The sequence below is a fragment of the Thermothelomyces thermophilus genome, chromosome 2 (genome assembly GCF_000226095.1).
Source record: "Thermothelomyces thermophilus ATCC 42464 chromosome 2, complete sequence".
Taxonomy (NCBI): domain Eukaryota; kingdom Fungi; phylum Ascomycota; class Sordariomycetes; order Sordariales; family Chaetomiaceae; genus Thermothelomyces; species Thermothelomyces thermophilus.
Window position 1 is genome coordinate 2163977 of NC_016473.1, and position 15200 is coordinate 2179176.

General features: G+C 59.0%; 5 protein-coding genes across 5 annotated transcripts; 3 read left to right on the forward strand and 2 right to left on the reverse strand.

Annotated features, from left to right (window-relative positions):
* Positions 1-267: 267 nt before the first annotated feature.
* On the reverse strand, positions 268-1746 carry MYCTH_87557 (L-threo-3-deoxy-hexulosonate aldolase). The gene is made up of 2 exons (XM_003661526.1): positions 498-1746; positions 268-451 (listed from the first exon to the last, which is right to left on the reverse strand). Exon 1 carries the CDS (start codon positions 1589-1591, stop codon positions 593-595), a length of 999 nt encoding a protein of 332 aa, XP_003661574.1. The 5' UTR covers positions 1592-1746; the 3' UTR covers positions 268-451; positions 498-592.
* A 2321-nt stretch (positions 1747-4067) lies between these two features.
* Positions 4068-5809, forward strand: MYCTH_79295 (D-galacturonic acid reductase). Its single transcript, XM_003661527.1, has 3 exons — positions 4068-4180; positions 4231-4393; positions 4498-5809. The coding sequence occupies exons 1-3, from the start codon at positions 4157-4159 to the stop codon at positions 5559-5561; spliced, it is 1251 nt and encodes a 416-aa protein (XP_003661575.1). The 5' UTR covers positions 4068-4156; the 3' UTR covers positions 5562-5809.
* An 869-nt stretch (positions 5810-6678) lies between these two features.
* On the forward strand, positions 6679-9026 carry MYCTH_2301109 (uncharacterized protein). Its single transcript, XM_003661528.1, has 3 exons — positions 6679-7386; positions 7567-7977; positions 8149-9026. Exons 1-3 carry the CDS (start codon positions 6749-6751, stop codon positions 8828-8830), a joined length of 1731 nt encoding a protein of 576 aa, XP_003661576.1. The 5' UTR covers positions 6679-6748; the 3' UTR covers positions 8831-9026.
* On the reverse strand, positions 9024-13196 carry MYCTH_2301111 (uncharacterized protein). Its single transcript, XM_003661529.1, has 2 exons — positions 12919-13196; positions 9024-12845 (listed from the first exon to the last, which is right to left on the reverse strand). The coding sequence occupies exons 1-2, from the start codon at positions 12988-12990 to the stop codon at positions 9222-9224; spliced, it is 3696 nt and encodes a 1231-aa protein (XP_003661577.1). The 5' UTR covers positions 12991-13196; the 3' UTR covers positions 9024-9221.
* Positions 13197-13479: 283 nt separating this feature from the next.
* On the forward strand, positions 13480-14931 carry MYCTH_2301113 (uncharacterized protein). The gene is made up of 3 exons (XM_003661530.1): positions 13480-13671; positions 13854-13953; positions 14027-14931. Exons 1-3 carry the CDS (start codon positions 13543-13545, stop codon positions 14758-14760), a joined length of 963 nt encoding a protein of 320 aa, XP_003661578.1. The 5' UTR covers positions 13480-13542; the 3' UTR covers positions 14761-14931.
* Positions 14932-15200: the final 269 nt, after the last annotated feature.

Here is a 15200-nt window from a genome sequence, read left to right on the forward strand (position 1 = left end):
GTGCTTGCAGGTGGAAGGGCGGTAAGTGGTGGGACATCCGGAAACCTCCCACAATTTACGGCTGGTGATCTCACGGGTTTTCCCTTTTTGTTTTTCTGCGGTTGAGAAATCGAACTATGTTCCTCAGCGCAATGCATTTTGATGATAACCCATAACTATGCCATTTCTTCCTATGTGCAATGCGATAGAGTGGCCCCGTCTAGCAAATCCCATTCGACCAAACATGCTGCCGTGCTGCCACTCCTGCAGCTCGGACCGAAACTTCAGGGGATTCCAACCCCTTTCCACACTCCTGGTGTGTGTGTTTGTGTGTGTGTTTGTGTGTGTGTTTGTGTGTGTGCCTGTGTGTGAGCGCATGAGTGTCTGCGTGGAAGAGAGAGAGACGGAGAGAGAGAGAAAAAAAAAGAAGAGACAGGGAAATATATACAGCCACAACTCCTTCCCAATCCCTCAAGAAAGATAAGAGACCTCTCCTCCTTTGGGAAAAAAAAAATAACCAAGACATGTTAAGGAGAAGGAGGAGAAGGTGACAAAGAAAAAAAAAAGAAAGAAGAGACAAAGACAAAAAAAAGTCTAATAATAATTCGCCTCCTCATAACGACTTCTCGATCTCCATCACCTCCCTCAGCCCTTCCTCGATGGCGGCCACCCGGGCCTTGTCGAGCCGCTTCAGCGGCCGGCGCGGGTAGCCGCCGTAGCCAAAGTAGGACTGGATGGCCGACTTGGTGCCGGCGATGGCCGACTTGGTGAGGACCCAGTCGCCGCGGGAGAGGACGCGCTGGAGGGCGATGGCGTCGTCGGTCTTGCCGGCGGCGTAGAGGTCCCAGACGCGCACGCAGACCTTGGGCATGACGTTGGCGCCGCCGGCGATGATGCCGCTGCCGCCGCTGGCGAGGGTCTGGACGGTGAAGTCGCACATGCCGCCGAAGGCCATGTAGCCGGACCCTTCGGAGGAGGGCGTCTTGGCGTCGGTGGCGAGGGCGACGCGGGTCAGCTTGCCCGTGTTGCCGCACGTGAACTTGGTGCCGACGATGTTGGGGTGCTGGGCGAGGCGGATGAGGAGGTCCGAGTCCATGTCGATGCCGGCCACGGCGCCGGGGTAGTTGTACAGGATGAGCGGGAGCGGGCTCTCGTCGGCCACGGCGACGAAGTAGTCGTGCACGGCCTCCTCGTCCATCAGGAAGCGGAAGTAGGACGGCGGCAGCAGGAGGGCGTAGTCGGCCCCCGCGTCCCGGGCGAGCTTGCACAGCTCGACGGTGCCCCGGACGCTGCCTTCGGTGGCGCCGATGATGATGGGCGTCTGCGTGAAGCCGGCGGCGTCGAGCGCCTCTCTTGTCGCCCGGGTCACCGCCAGCTTCTCCTCCCGCGTGCAGTGGACCGCCTCGCCGTTGGAGCCCATGGTGACGAGGCCCACGAGGCCGTCCCTCACGAGGCGCTCCGCGTGCTTCTTGATGGTCGGGATGTCGAGGTCTTCGGTTTCCGGGTCGAAGAAGGTCATGGTGGGCGCGTAGATGCCGCATGGCAGGGGCCTCCGAGTGGCCTGGCTGCTGCCGCTGGCGGCGCCATTGGCAGTGCCGTTGGCGACAGTCATGATGGACGCGGCCGGTTGGGGAGCACGGAGGGTGGCAGGACTGGGAACCAAGAAGAGACGCCGAGCCGGTATACGGTGGAGGAGGAGATTATCAGAGACACGTGAGAGCGGAGGACGGAGATGGGTGAAAGAAGGGTACGAGACGGCAAAAGTGGAAAGACGGCGGCTTATGAAGGACGCTGGGGGTCTCGACACGATCCAGCATTCCATGACCTAAGGTCAACTAAGACCGGTGGGGCCGTGGAATGATCAATTTGGGGGGGGGGGGGGGGAGGAGGGGGGCAGAGGAGGTGTGTAGGCTGCGAGGAACCCGATTCAGCTATCGGAGGAGCCAGGGGGGAAGCGTTATAGGCCGGCTTGCGGATCTGCTAGGGCGAGACCGGGACAGCACCTCAAGTTGCAAGGGACGGGGTCAGGCCTCTGGGGAAAGATGGGGAAAGGGACGTGGGGGGAGGTTCGGGCCAGACAAGCGCCTACATAGTAAAGGAGCCGCCGTCGGTTCACGCACCTGAGAGGCGGGCCTGGCAAAGTTTGCATCTGGCCGTTAAACCGGGGTACATAATTATCTAGAGTTCAATTGGGCAGGAAATCACGCATCGAACGCACCGTGGACGGCAACCGTATCAATGTCTGGACCCGGCAGATCGGCAGAATACGTTGCGGGCGGTACTCCGTAGAATCCTCCCCCCTTCGAAAAAAAGAAAAACCAAAACCCTTCAAAGCCCCGGCCGCCGAGTCCCGCCAAGCAGCTCCTGATAAAGGTTTAAACTTTCAGAGGCAACGGCTGTGGGAGACCCAGCGCAAGGGAACCAGAGCCTTGGTACGGGGAAATCTCGTCTTGATCACCAGGCCCAGAAAGCCTCCCGCAGCCACAGGAGCGCCCGGCCAAGATCCCGGGGCCGGTCGAAGTGATCTGCGGGTCCTTCCCTGATTGGCACGGGAATCGAGTAGCCAAATTTGGTCAACTGTGTAAGTGGACATTTCGGCTGCCACGTTTTTCTTTTTCTTTTCGGGACGGGGACCCCATGGCCCCATGAGCCCATTACTTGTTCGTGTGATGTCGAAAAGAGGCCACGAACGGACTTGGAAGCAGGCGAGCTAATAAGGGCACTTCACCGGTGCGCCTTCCTGCCTGCAGCCAGCGCCATCCGCAGGTTAGCGGCCTGCCCAAAGTAAACCCAGCGTCGCAGGGATCATGGCTGCTGTGGGCGGGAGGTATGTACAGTACTTTTGGTAGAGCGAGGGATGGCGGCAAAATGGCGGGGTGACGGGCAAGGCAATAAACTCCACATGAGCCACATGAGAGACGCACATGGATGCCGGCAATGCCATGCGGAAGTCGTCAAGGCGGAGAGCCATGGGTGAGCGACCTCGGGCTGGCGATGGGCGAGGAATGTGAGTCGATCCTCGGCTGGCTTGCCGCGAGAACACTGCGTACCGCGGCGTGTGGCGTGTGTACGGACGTACAGCGACTTCGGGCGGGCCTTCAATGGAACGAACGAGCGACCTTGCCCAGACTTTCCCCGCAGTCGTGGAGATGGCTCTGGGCGACAACTCGCTCGGTTGTTGCTTTGCGAGGTCGAGAGGACGGGCACGGGATGGGATCTTGTAGGCTCGGTGTGCGACGGAAAAAACAGATTCCTCCAATCAGGTCGAGCGCTAGTGAGGACCCGTCGGGTTCTCGAGAGGGAACTCGCACGTCTGACGAACTGACGCCATGGGGACAAGATATTCGAAAACGGGATGAAAAAAAGTAAAATTAGTTTGCAAGACCTGAAACTCTGACTGCTGTATATTATTTACATGCGTACATACACTGAGCTACTAGATCGTGGATGTGTCATGCTGCTTGTTGAGGCGCCTTCCATCGAGAGAACAATGGTGGAAGCGCAGTTCCATTGGGCAAGAGTTACACAGTAGTGTGGCTCCAAGAGCCCAGGAAATGCTGCGGCAGAAGCATCGATGCGGGGAATCAACGTGGGGGCGGGGCGCTCTGGCGTACGAAGGTGTGGATCCCGACTTGGCTTTCCCCAAACTCCACCCAGCCATCCACCAGTAGCAGTTTAACTTCTCTCTGGACTTGGAGCAGAGTTCAACGGCTTCGCACACACAGCGCCATCACGGTCCGGAGAAAGGCCGCGCACGACCTAAGACTATAGAGATTTTACAGCACAGGCATTCCACAAATGAACGACGCTGAGGATCAGCTTGTGGTGCAAGATCGTCCTGGAATCAGCACCTACCAGTAATTAGGTCGAGAGTGATTCGTTCCCTTCAATTGCTCCAATCGGCCCCGCCCCTCTTTCAACCCCTCCCCCTCACCCCACCATGAATTATTCCGGAATGGACACAGCATCGGTTGATGGTGACGCGCGTGTGCACGAATCCGTACCATTTTGATGATGAGAGGCGGCCAACCAAGCTGAGATGTACCCATCCTTCCCTGTTCGACAATAAGGTTGCACTCCCTCCTTCTCGACTCTCTTCCTCTCCCCCTGTGCTCCCCCTTTTGCCCAACGACGAGTTCGACGTGCACACACATACAGTCCCGCCGTCACAGTCACGATGCAGCCCCTCAATGTGTTGATGGTAAGATGAGAATTGAATCTCACGCGCACGCGCGCTAGCTGACGAGCAAGGTCGGTACCGGCGAGTACACCACCGGCTTTGTCGGCGGTGGTGCCTCTGGGTCGGACAAGAAGGTCGGAGTCGTGGGCTTGACCTTGTTTGACCTCCGGCGACGAGGCAAAGTAGGCAAACTTTCGATGGCAGGCGTCAATGGGAAGAAGTTCCCAGCAATCCGTAAGTTGACAGACCTCGGGTCCCCCCCCCCTTTCCCCCCCCCCCCTCTCCTCCCTCCAAGTGAGGGTTGTTGTAGACGCCCCGTTGACGCGCCTTTTTCTCAGGGGAGCACCTCTACAAGAACATCTCTCTGGTTTACAACAATCTGGACACCTCGTTTGAATCTTACCCGGCCGACGATGTCGTGGACCCCGAGGCATACAAGAAGGCCATTGACGCCCTCTCCCCCGGCGATGCCATCACCATCTTCACTCCGGACACGACCCATTACCCCATCGCCCTCTACGCCATTGAGAGGGGCATCCACGTCTTGATCACCAAGCCGGCCGTGAAGCTGCTCGAGCACCATCTTGCCCTGCTCGAGGCGGCCGAGAAGCACGGCGTTTATGTGTACATTGAGCACCACAAGCGATATGACCCTGCCTACTGGGACGCAAGGGCCCGGGCCCGGAAACTCGGCGACTTCAACTACTTCTACAGCTACATGTCGCAGCCCAAGTTCCAGCTCGAGACGTTCAAGGCGTGGGCCGGGATCGACTCGGACATCTCGTATTATCTCAACAGCCACCACGTCGACATCTGCGACTCCATGGTGTCCCAGCTGGGATACGTCCCGGTCAAGGTCTCGGCTTCGGCGTCCAAGGGCGTCGCGGTCAGCATGGGGTGCCACGAGTCGACCGAGGACACCATCTCCCTGCTGGTCCAATGGGAGAAGAAGGACGATCGGTCCAAGAAGGCCACGGGCGTGTACACGGCCTCGTGGACGGCTCCGCAGAAGGCCGGCGTGCACTCGAACCAATACTTCCACTACCTCGCCAGGGACGGCGAGATCACCGTCAACCAGGCCAAGCGCGGCTACGACGTGGCCGAGGACGCCGCCGGCCAGCTGGTGTGGTACAACCCGTTCTACATGCGCTACGCTCCGGACGAGGACGGCAACTTCAACGGCCAGAGCGGCTACGGCTACGTCTCGTTCGAGAAGTTCGTGGACGGCTGCCGGGCCATCAACGCCGGCAAGCTGAAGCCCGCCGACCTGGACGCCAAAGGCCTCCCCACGTTGAGGAACACCATTGCGACGACAGCTATTCTCGAGGCCGGGCGGCGGAGTATTGACGAGAACAGGGAGGTCAGGATCGAGTCCAAGGACGGGGTGTGGAAGCTGGTTTGAGAGCACAGTGCATTGTGAGAGAACAAGGCTCGGGCGATCCATCTGCCCTGTCCTGCTCCCCTTTCCTTCTCTCGGCATTACGGCTCCGCTTCCCGAAGAACCAGTTACTGAATGGTTCGAACGGCACGAGAGGACTCGGCCAAAGTGCACAGCCCACAATCTCGTTAATGAGAACTGCAAGCTGGTTCAGGTTCATTCAGGTTCATCCGATGGTTGAACGCTGGGAGCGATCGAGGCTTCTTCTGTTGATACCCTGAAGGGGAAAAAAAACACAAAGATTTTCTCTTTTCGGTCCCCGACCGTCATTATTCGGCTTGTACTTTTCGATTCGACTTCTCTCAACCGAATTCATCGCGCCTTAATGAATATCTCGCTCAGCGTCTCCAGAGATTGTGGATGACCTAGTGACGTCCTACACAACATATGTACAAGGACCGGGATCCCAATACAGCTCAATATGCGGAAACGTTTGCCGCACCACTGAAGTACATCTAGATGTTGCACACAGGCAGCTGGTCGATCGCGGGTCTCGGTCTGAGGAAAGCCCACCGTGCTAACTGCTTGATGACTTCTTGCTTGTATGTCCACTTTAGCAACAAGAAGATACCATGAAAGGGTCTGGGTTTGGGATTGTAAGACAAGCACACTGCAGTATGTACATGCAAACCTCTCCTCCGTGCCATATTCTTAACATCTTAAACCCTTAGTTTTGTCTGTCATCCGTTCGGATTTAGAGTAGTTATCTCGGGGGCTGCTTGCCACCCCCAGGGGCTCTGCTTATCCTCGTTGCCCCAGAGACCAGTTCAGTCCGGGTAAGGGTTAACTAAGTTCGCACACACGCATGCTGCGCAGCGGTGGCGCCCGAAGTCCGGGGCCGTGCGGCCGGGGCGTCGGTGCCCATGGCTTAACTACATCGGAGTTGACCCGCAGCGCGCCGATGCCGCTAATTTAGCTGCCGAGCACGCAACTGCAGCCGACCCTGCCCGTTTTCAAGCGCCTTTCAGTCACATCTATCTTTCAGGATTTTTTCCTCTGCAGGGGAACCACCGGCTTATTTTCTCACTTTTACATATCCCGCCATCCATTTCTTTGCTTGCTTTTTTCTTTTTTTTTTTCATTTCGTGCCTTCCTCTTTTTTTTTTTCATTCCATTCCCTCCCATCCGACCCTCGCAGCTAAAAACGAACGATGGGCTCCATTGGCGCTACGGATCCCCGAACGGGCCTTCCGGACAACTCGCTCTCGGCACATGTTCATGTGGACGAACGGACTCCCCTCCTCCACCAACCCGGTCACGATGCAACCCAACCGTCACCATCACCCGGAGCGGGGCCGGAGCAGGGAGGAAGAGGAGGAGGAGGAGTAGAAGAAGAAGAAGAGAGGACGGTCATCCCGACGGCGCCGCTCTCGCGCGCGCGGCTCTGGCTGACGCTCGGGGCGACCTACGTGGGCGTCTTCCTCGGCGCCGTCGACAGCTCCATCATGGCGACCCTGTCGGCGCCCATCGCGAGCGAGTTCCGCTCGCTCAGCCTGCTGTCGTGGCTGGCCACCGCCTACCTGATCGCCAACGCCACCTGCCAGCCGCTCTCGGGCCGCCTGACCGACATCTTCGGCCGCGGCCCGGGCCTCGTCTTCAGCAACGCCGCCTTCGCCCTCGGAAACCTCATCTGCGGCCTCGCCCGCGGCGGGCCCGCCATGATCCTCGGCCGCGTCGTCGCCGGCGTCGGCGGCGGCGGCCTCATGAGCATCAGCACCTTCCTCGCCTCCGACCTCGTCCCGCTCAAGAAGAGGGGGGTTGTCCAGGGCGTCGGCAACATTGCGTACGGGTGAGTGACTGAGCCGTGACTTGGGACATCATTCGACTAGGAGGGGGAAGGAAATGGTTTTTTTTCTAAAAAAAAAAAAAGAAAAAGAAAAAGAAAAGAAATCCGTATTCCCTGAATAAATGGATTGCTGATGCTTGGAGTCCGTCCCTCTTCTTCTTTTTGGGCGGAGGAGGATTACAGGTCTGGTGCGATGCTGGGCGGTGTGCTGGGCGGCTTCATCAACGACACCTCGTCGTGGGGCTGGCGCTTGGCCTTCCTCCTTCAGGTGCCCGTCATCGTGGTGTCGGGTCTCCTGGTATGGTACCTCGTGGATGTGCCCCCCAAGATCTCCAACAAGTCGCTCCTGGCCCGCATTGACTATGGCGGCTCGTTCTTGACCGTCGGCTTTCTGGTCCTGGTGCTTCTTGGCCTCAACGCCGGCGGCAACCTGGTGCCCTGGACCGATCCCCTGGTCCTGGTTACCCTCCCTCTGGGCGCCATCATGCTGCTTGCCCTCGTGTGGTGGGAGAGCCGCGCGAAGCAGCCCATCGTTCCCGTGCGCCTGCTCCTGGAACGCACAGTGCTCATGTCCTGCGTCTCCTGCTTCTCGTGGTATGTCTTTTTGTTCTTCTCGACATCAACCCCCCCTTCCTTTTTCCAAAGAAAATAAAAATCAATATAAAAAAGAAGAAGAAGAAGAGAAGGAGGAAGAAGAGGAGGAGGAGGAAAGAAAGAAAGAAAGAAAGAAAGAAAAAACCGAGAGAGATGGCTGACAGAGGCTAGCACGATGGTCATGATGATGATCCTGTACTACGTTCCCCTCTACCTCCAGGTGCTCGGCCACTCGGCCACACAGGCCGGCCTCCGCATCCTGGCCTCGTCCTTTGGTGTGTCTGTCTCGTCCATAGGATGCGGTTACATCATGAAGAAGACGGGCAAGTACGTAGGCCTCGGCATCAGCGTGCTCGTCGTGTACACCGTCGCCGTCTCCCTCGTGGTGACGCTCGACGCCGCCGCGCCCGCCTGGGTCCCCTTCGTCGCCATGGCGCTCCTCGGCGCGGCCTACGGCGGCATGCTCACCGTCACCCTCCTCGCCTGCATCGCCGCCGTCGACCACTCCCACCAGGCCGTCATCACGTCCGCCACGTACCTCTTCCGCTCCGTGGGCGCCACGCTCGGCATCACGGTCGCCTCGGCCGTCTACCAGAACATCCTCCGCCGCCGGCTCTGGGACCGCTTCGGCGACCTGCCGGGCGCCGCCGACGAGATCGAGCGCATCCGCGACGACCTCGGCGAGCTCGACCGCTTGCCCGACGGTTGGTACCAAGGCGTCATCGACTCCTTCATGGAGGCCTTCCGGGGCGTGTGGGTCATGGCCCTCGCCTTGACCGTCGCCGGCCTGATCAGCATCTCGTTCGTGAAGCAGCACAAGCTGCACGCGAACCTGGCCCGGCAGGATGATTGAACCACGGGGAGCGGGGAAGGGCGGAATTGGAAACGACGGTTTATTTTGGTTGCGGCCGCAAAACTCAAAGCGTTGGCGTTCACTAGACAGGGTTTATATAAAAGCACATACGAAGAAGATACATACTCGCACGAGAGAGAGAGTACCTTGGAAGCTTTCGCAGATTTGATCGTCCATCAACCTCACAGTCATGGATCACATATACAAGATTCCCCCTTCCCGTTACTACTGCCGAACGCCATGCTTCGTCCCTGACACCAAAGGCAAAAACAACAGCCGATCACCGCAATGCCAATTCAACCATCCACTGTTTAATTAAACCGTCCATTCTCATCATTTCCACGCCGCGGCTCTCACACCCCTCACACCCTCACTCACTCACTCACTGGTATCACTCCTCATCGCTACTCTCCACAATGAAACCCGCCCTGGCCCTCGGCCGACCCCTAGTCGCTGCCTTGGCGACGGGCACGTCGTCATCCTCGTCCCCCATCCCGTCCGCTCGCTCTCCCGCCTTCTCGGCGGCCGCATCGGCAGTCTGGCGACCGGGGCTGGACGACAAGGGCGTGTCGTTGGTAACGGCGCCGTCCTTGCTAGACTGCGTAGAGTCCATGGCGTCGTCCGCGCCGGTCATGTCTTCGTCTTCGTCTTCGTCGCTGCTGATCTCCGCGGCTTTGTTTTTCTTCTTCTGTGTCGTTCTCCGTCGCTTATTCGGCCTCCTCGCTGACGACGACGACGACGACGACGACGACGACCCGCTCTCGCTCTCGGCCGTGGCACCGTCATCATCTTGATCATCATCGGAGAGGGCGTCGCCGTCGCTGTCGCCATCATCGCCGACCGACTTCCTCTTCCTTCCCCGCCTTGCTCCCCCGTCCTCTCCGTCTTCCCCGTCGCTCGCGGCAGCGCCGAGACCGAGCAGCTCCTCCCACAGCTCGACCCCGACCCCGGACGGGCGGCTCCCGCTCACCAGCCCGAAGCTGGCGTCCTTGGCGGCCTGCCGCTCGCGCTCGCGCGCAAAGAACTCGCGGTCCGCCTCCTTGTTCCCCTCCCAGTCCGAGTCGTCCTCGCGCAGGTCGACGTACATGGCGCTCTTGATCCGGCGCGCCCGCTCGCGCTCCTTCTTGCGGCGGGCGCGCGCCCGGGCCTCGCGCTGCTCGTCCGTCTCGGCCTCGTCGCTCCCGCGCCGGCGCCGCCTCTTCCTCTTCGGCGGCGGCGGCGGCTCGTCCTCTGCCGTGCGCTTGCGCGTCGTCGGCCCGCCACGGGGGAAGAGGATCCCGGCCCCGTCGTCGTCGTCTTCTTCCGATCCGTCGTTGATGAAGTCGTTGATGCCGTTGTCGCCCCCATCGTCGTCATGGGCGGCCCGCCTGCGCGCGGCGGATTTGCGGCGGAGTTGGTCCTCGGCGAGCTCGCCGTCTTCGAAAGTAGGCGGGTTGAACTCGGCCTGGTTGATGAGGGAGATGGTTTCCTTGAGCGAGTCGGCGGGGATGCTGCCCGGAACGACCCAGACGGAGTCCGGTGTCTCGTCAAGGGTCGGGGCGAGGCGCTCCAGGCCGACCAGTTTCATGAGGAGGCGGAGGTGCGGGTTCTTGAACATGGCCGCCCGGCGGGCGTCATTGTCCGGGCGTATTGTGGCGTGAGGGGCGACCTTCGCCGCGCCCGTCTCGACCGTTCCGCCTGCTGCTTCGCCGTCCAGCCCGTCCGCTGCCCGCGCCTTTTCCGCCTCTTCCCATGCGCGCCGCTCGCTCTCCGCTTCAGTGAGCTGCTTCTTCAACCAGTCCAGATGGTCTGTCTGGTTCCTATCGATCAGGACACCCACGACAATGGCGATCTGCCGCTCCCGGTCGACTTCGCGCTTGAACTCGAGCTCGGCGGCCGGTCTCGGATTGCTGGAAACCGTTTGCTTCTCGTGGCCGTACTCGAGATAGTGGGCTGTGCTGTTGATCTTGGAGAAGAGAAGCTCGGTGAAGAGGGCCGGGCGTTCCGCCAGCTTCTTGATGCATTTCCTGAGGATCTGCTTGACCAGCTCTTCCCACTCTCCGTACATGGACGAGTTCTTATCGAGCGGCTCCGGGCCCTTGATCATGTGGTAGAAAAGGTGGATGATGTCCAGGCGGAAGAGCATGACGCTCATGTCCTGCTTGAAGGCTAGCCGGAAGAAATACCGGTGGGCTCGCTTCAGCTGGGAGTCATCCAGGTCTCGGTAGTACTTGGTAAAGGTGACAAACGTGTCGACCACGCCTTGCGGGACGAACCTCAAGGAGAATCGCTTGAAGTCAAACTTTCGCTCCTGGCTCGTCTTCTCCGCCTGCCTCTCGTCGTCTGCCGAGTCGTCCTCGGCGTCGTCTTGGTCCTCATCTCCGCCGTCATCACCTGCAGCTTTGTTGGCGGCCTTCTTTCTCCGCCTCCTCCTCTTGCGGGACCGGACTTGGAGGTCGACATTCTGCTTCGAGTATGCCTCAAGAATGCGGACGAAGGTGTGGGTGAGCTCGGTGCAAGCGTCAAGGTATTCGAATCCCTGGTCCTTGTACGTCCGAACAATATTGGCTATCGCGTCATGCGTCGTCTCCTCGTAGAACAGCCGGCTGAGGATGTTGTCGGCGATCTCCTCGTCCTCTTCGTTGCCCGAGGCGAACATTTCCTGTACTGTGAGAAGGATCTGGGTAAAGCAGCGCATGACAGTGGTGAGTAGCCGCCAGTCCTTGTCGCCGTAAGCCCGATTCAGGGCCCGGTTCAGAGTGATGAACATTTCCTGATTGAGCACCTCGGCAACGAGATTGAAGCTCCCCACATCGTCCTCGGCCGACGGCTTCTTCGAGTCGTTCTTAGCCTTCCTGCGCATCCTCTCTGCCTCCAGGAACCAAGCCACCAGGTAGAAGAACTGGCTGCTGTGGGACGGAAGCACGTGGGGTGCTTCGCGATCGATGGACCTTCGTACATGCGAGAATAAAGGGTTGAAGCCGGAGTCGAGGAAGTCGGAGACGAAAGACTGCAATTGCTGGCGGGCTCTCTCGTCGAGCGATACGGGCGGGCCCAAGTCTTTTGGCTCCATGTCTTCTCTCCTGGCGCGCCTGGGGGGCCTGAAGCTCTTGCTGTTGTCCATCTTCCTCTCACGGGTCGCAGCATCGAGCAGGGCGTCCTGGCCGGAAACGGTCGCGAGCTTGCCGCTCTCGCGCTTGACCCAGATCATGGTCCCGAACCGGCTGTGCCGTGTCGGCGCGTTCTTGCTGTACGACCTCAGCATGGCAGCCTCCTTCTTCATGGCGGCCGTCAGTTCGTCCTCCTTCATCTTGTGCAGCCGCTTCTCGCTCACAAAGAGCTTGCTCGAGTCCACCCGCTTGACGAGGTGGAAGATGATCTCCATGACGATGACGTCCTCGGTCCGGAAGTCCTCGCCCATGTTGGACGCAATGGTCAGGATGGTCAGGAAGATGTCCTGGAAGGAGAAGGCATCTATCAGGGCGGACCGCGAGATCTGTGTCTCATCGCCCTCGTACTTGACGCCCGGGGGCGGAGCGATCATGGCAATGTTGCGCAAGAAGTACAGCATCAACTTGATGATACCCTGGTCGCGGGCCGACCGATCTCCGATGGGAATGGCCATGGACGGCAGCGCTACCCTCACGGCGGTGCCGAGGATAGGGGCGGCGTCAAAGTTGATGATGGCGCGTTTGTAGCCGAGCTGGGCGAGCTGCAAGACGGGGAGGTGGCGGTGGTGGTTGACGGTCATGGTCTCGCGGTCTTTCTCGATGGGCCAGGTGAGCGGCACCATGACTTCCAAGCAAGCCAGGGCGATGCGAGCCTTGTACTTGCTGCTGTCGTTGGGCGACCACAGCGCCAGGATGTGTAGGAGATCGGAGCCGACGAGGTTAGCTTCGGCCAGACACCGGGCGACGTCCATCCGGTTTGTCTTCTCGTCGTAGAAGCGGATCCATTTCTTGAGGTCGCGGAGCACCTCGAGGGCGTCGTCTCCGAGTTTATAGCCGTCATCGTCGTCCAGACTGTAGCCGCCGAGCTAGACAGACAAACAAACAAACATGTCAGCATGGACCGATTACAGTCATCAAAGGACCGAAGTCGCAGCATACGGCAGACACGAGGCTGGTGATATGCGCCCGGACCTGTGGGTGCACGGTATCGTTGTTGAGCTCGTCCTCCATCTTTACGAACCGAGATCAAGGCGAATCCAGAAAAGGTTCGAGATCTGACATGTGTGGCCACGCGTCACTCCGAATCCTGTCAAGCACCTGCGATCGATCTGGGCGTTGACATGGACTCGTAGATGTGTGAATGGTGTTGAATTGGATGGTGGGTAGCCAGTCTACTACACTCGAGCATTTTGCTTGGCCTGAGACGCGCAAACGCGTCGGACCGGGTCTGTCAATTAATCAATCAATTGACGCGACCGGCGCGTTTACACTAGGCCTGCTACGCTAAAAGAGTACTATTAAGTTGCGTACAGTGTATTCTACGGTGTGGAATTGCTGATTTCATGCATATTTGTCAAGCTACGCACTGTGCCGGCGCCCGCTCATGCTCGGCACACATGTGCTTCTTGTGCCCCACTACGTCAGTCGGGGAGCAAGGATCAATGGCCGAGGTTAACCGCTCTCTCTCGGTGTTATGTAAGGATCACTTGGGAAGTTGCTCTCGGACCTTCATCGAGCCCTCTGTCACTTCGCAAGTCGGGATTGTTTTCTTGATTCTCAACAATGGCTGCTCCAATGATGTTGGCACGGCAGGCACTCCGGCTCTCGAGTCGCGTAAGATACTTTAGCTCCACGGCTGCGCGACCAGCCGCCGAGGTCAAGCGATTGGGTGTCGTTGGCGCTGGGCAAATGGTACGTACGGACTGAGCTTTTGTCTTTTTATTCCCATCTCCTTTCTTCATTTCTTCCTTTTTTTTAACCTTTCCTTTTTTTTACCTTTCCTTTTTTTTCTTGCTTCTCGACCATCTTATATATATATATTTTTTTCCCTCCGTTCGTTACCATGGCATCACTGACATGGCGACTGCCTCCAGGGTCTCGGCATTGCATTGGTGGCCGCTCAGAAGGCCCAGGTGCCGGTAACGCTGGTCGACTCGTCACAAGCTTCCCTGGACAAGGGACTAGCCTTTGCAGGTTGGTGAGAGCCGGCAGTCATTGAGGAACCTGGGAGCCCACCAGCTAAACAACATCTGTTTCTTCCTCACAGAGAAGCTCCTCGCCAAGGACGTCTCCAAGCAGCGCATCACCCAGGAACAGGCCGACGCCACCCGCGCCCTGCTCCAGCCCACCACCTCCATCGACGACCTCTCGCCCGTAGACTTCGTCATCGAGGCCGTGCCCGAGATCCCCGAGCTCAAGTTTGACATCTTCGCCAAGCTCGCCGAGATCTGCCCCAAGCACGCCATCCTGGCCACCAACACCTCGTCCATCCCCATCACCCGCATCGCCGCCGCCACCGCCCGCGGCAACCCGAACGACACCTCCAACAGCTCACGCGTCGTATCCACCCACTTCATGAACCCGGTCCCCGTCCAGAAGGGCGTCGAGATCATCTCGGGCCTCCAGACCTCGCCCGAGACGCTCGACACGGCCATCGAGTTCTGCAAGCGCATGGGCAAGATCCCCTCCGTCTCGGCCGACTCCCCGGGCTTCCTGGCCAACCGCATCCTGATGCCCTACATCAACGAGGCCATCATCTGCCTCGAGACGGGCGTCGGTGACCGTGACTCCATCGACGCCATCATGAAGAACGGCACCAACGTGCCCATGGGGCCCCTGCAGCTCGCCGACTTCATCGGCCTCGACACCTGCCTGGCCATCATGAAGGTTCTTCACACCGAAACGGGCGACTCCAAGTACCGCCCCAGCGTGCTTCTGCGGAACATGGTCGACGCCGGCTGGCTGGGCAAGAAGAGCGGCAGGGGCTTCTACGAGTATTAGAGGGCTCGATCCGCTCCTTGTCTTCCGATACGACCACACATGCACGCACGCACGCACGCAAGCACGCGCGCTAGCGAGCAACAACGACGGCGGGACGGAAGAAGCAATGTGACCTCAAACCTCTCAGAAGGACAGGCAGGTCCTTGGGCTTCTCACGAACCTGGGTGGAGGGGTATGGAGAAAACCTGGCTGTTGCATGTTTTGGATATCTTGTCTTGCAAGCGCAAGTACGAACCGCCTCGCGAACGGCTTACGGCGCCAGAACTCTCTCGAGTACGAGCGTCTTGCAGCTGTCAGCCACCGTCTGGAGCCGCGGTCCCCGTATTTTGAGATGTTCTCTCATGTACAGTAATATATACTGGCAGCCATTGAACCAGGCGAACAAGTGGTCCACAAATGTGAATGCACAACCGTCTGTGTTACCTCAGTCTACAATATCC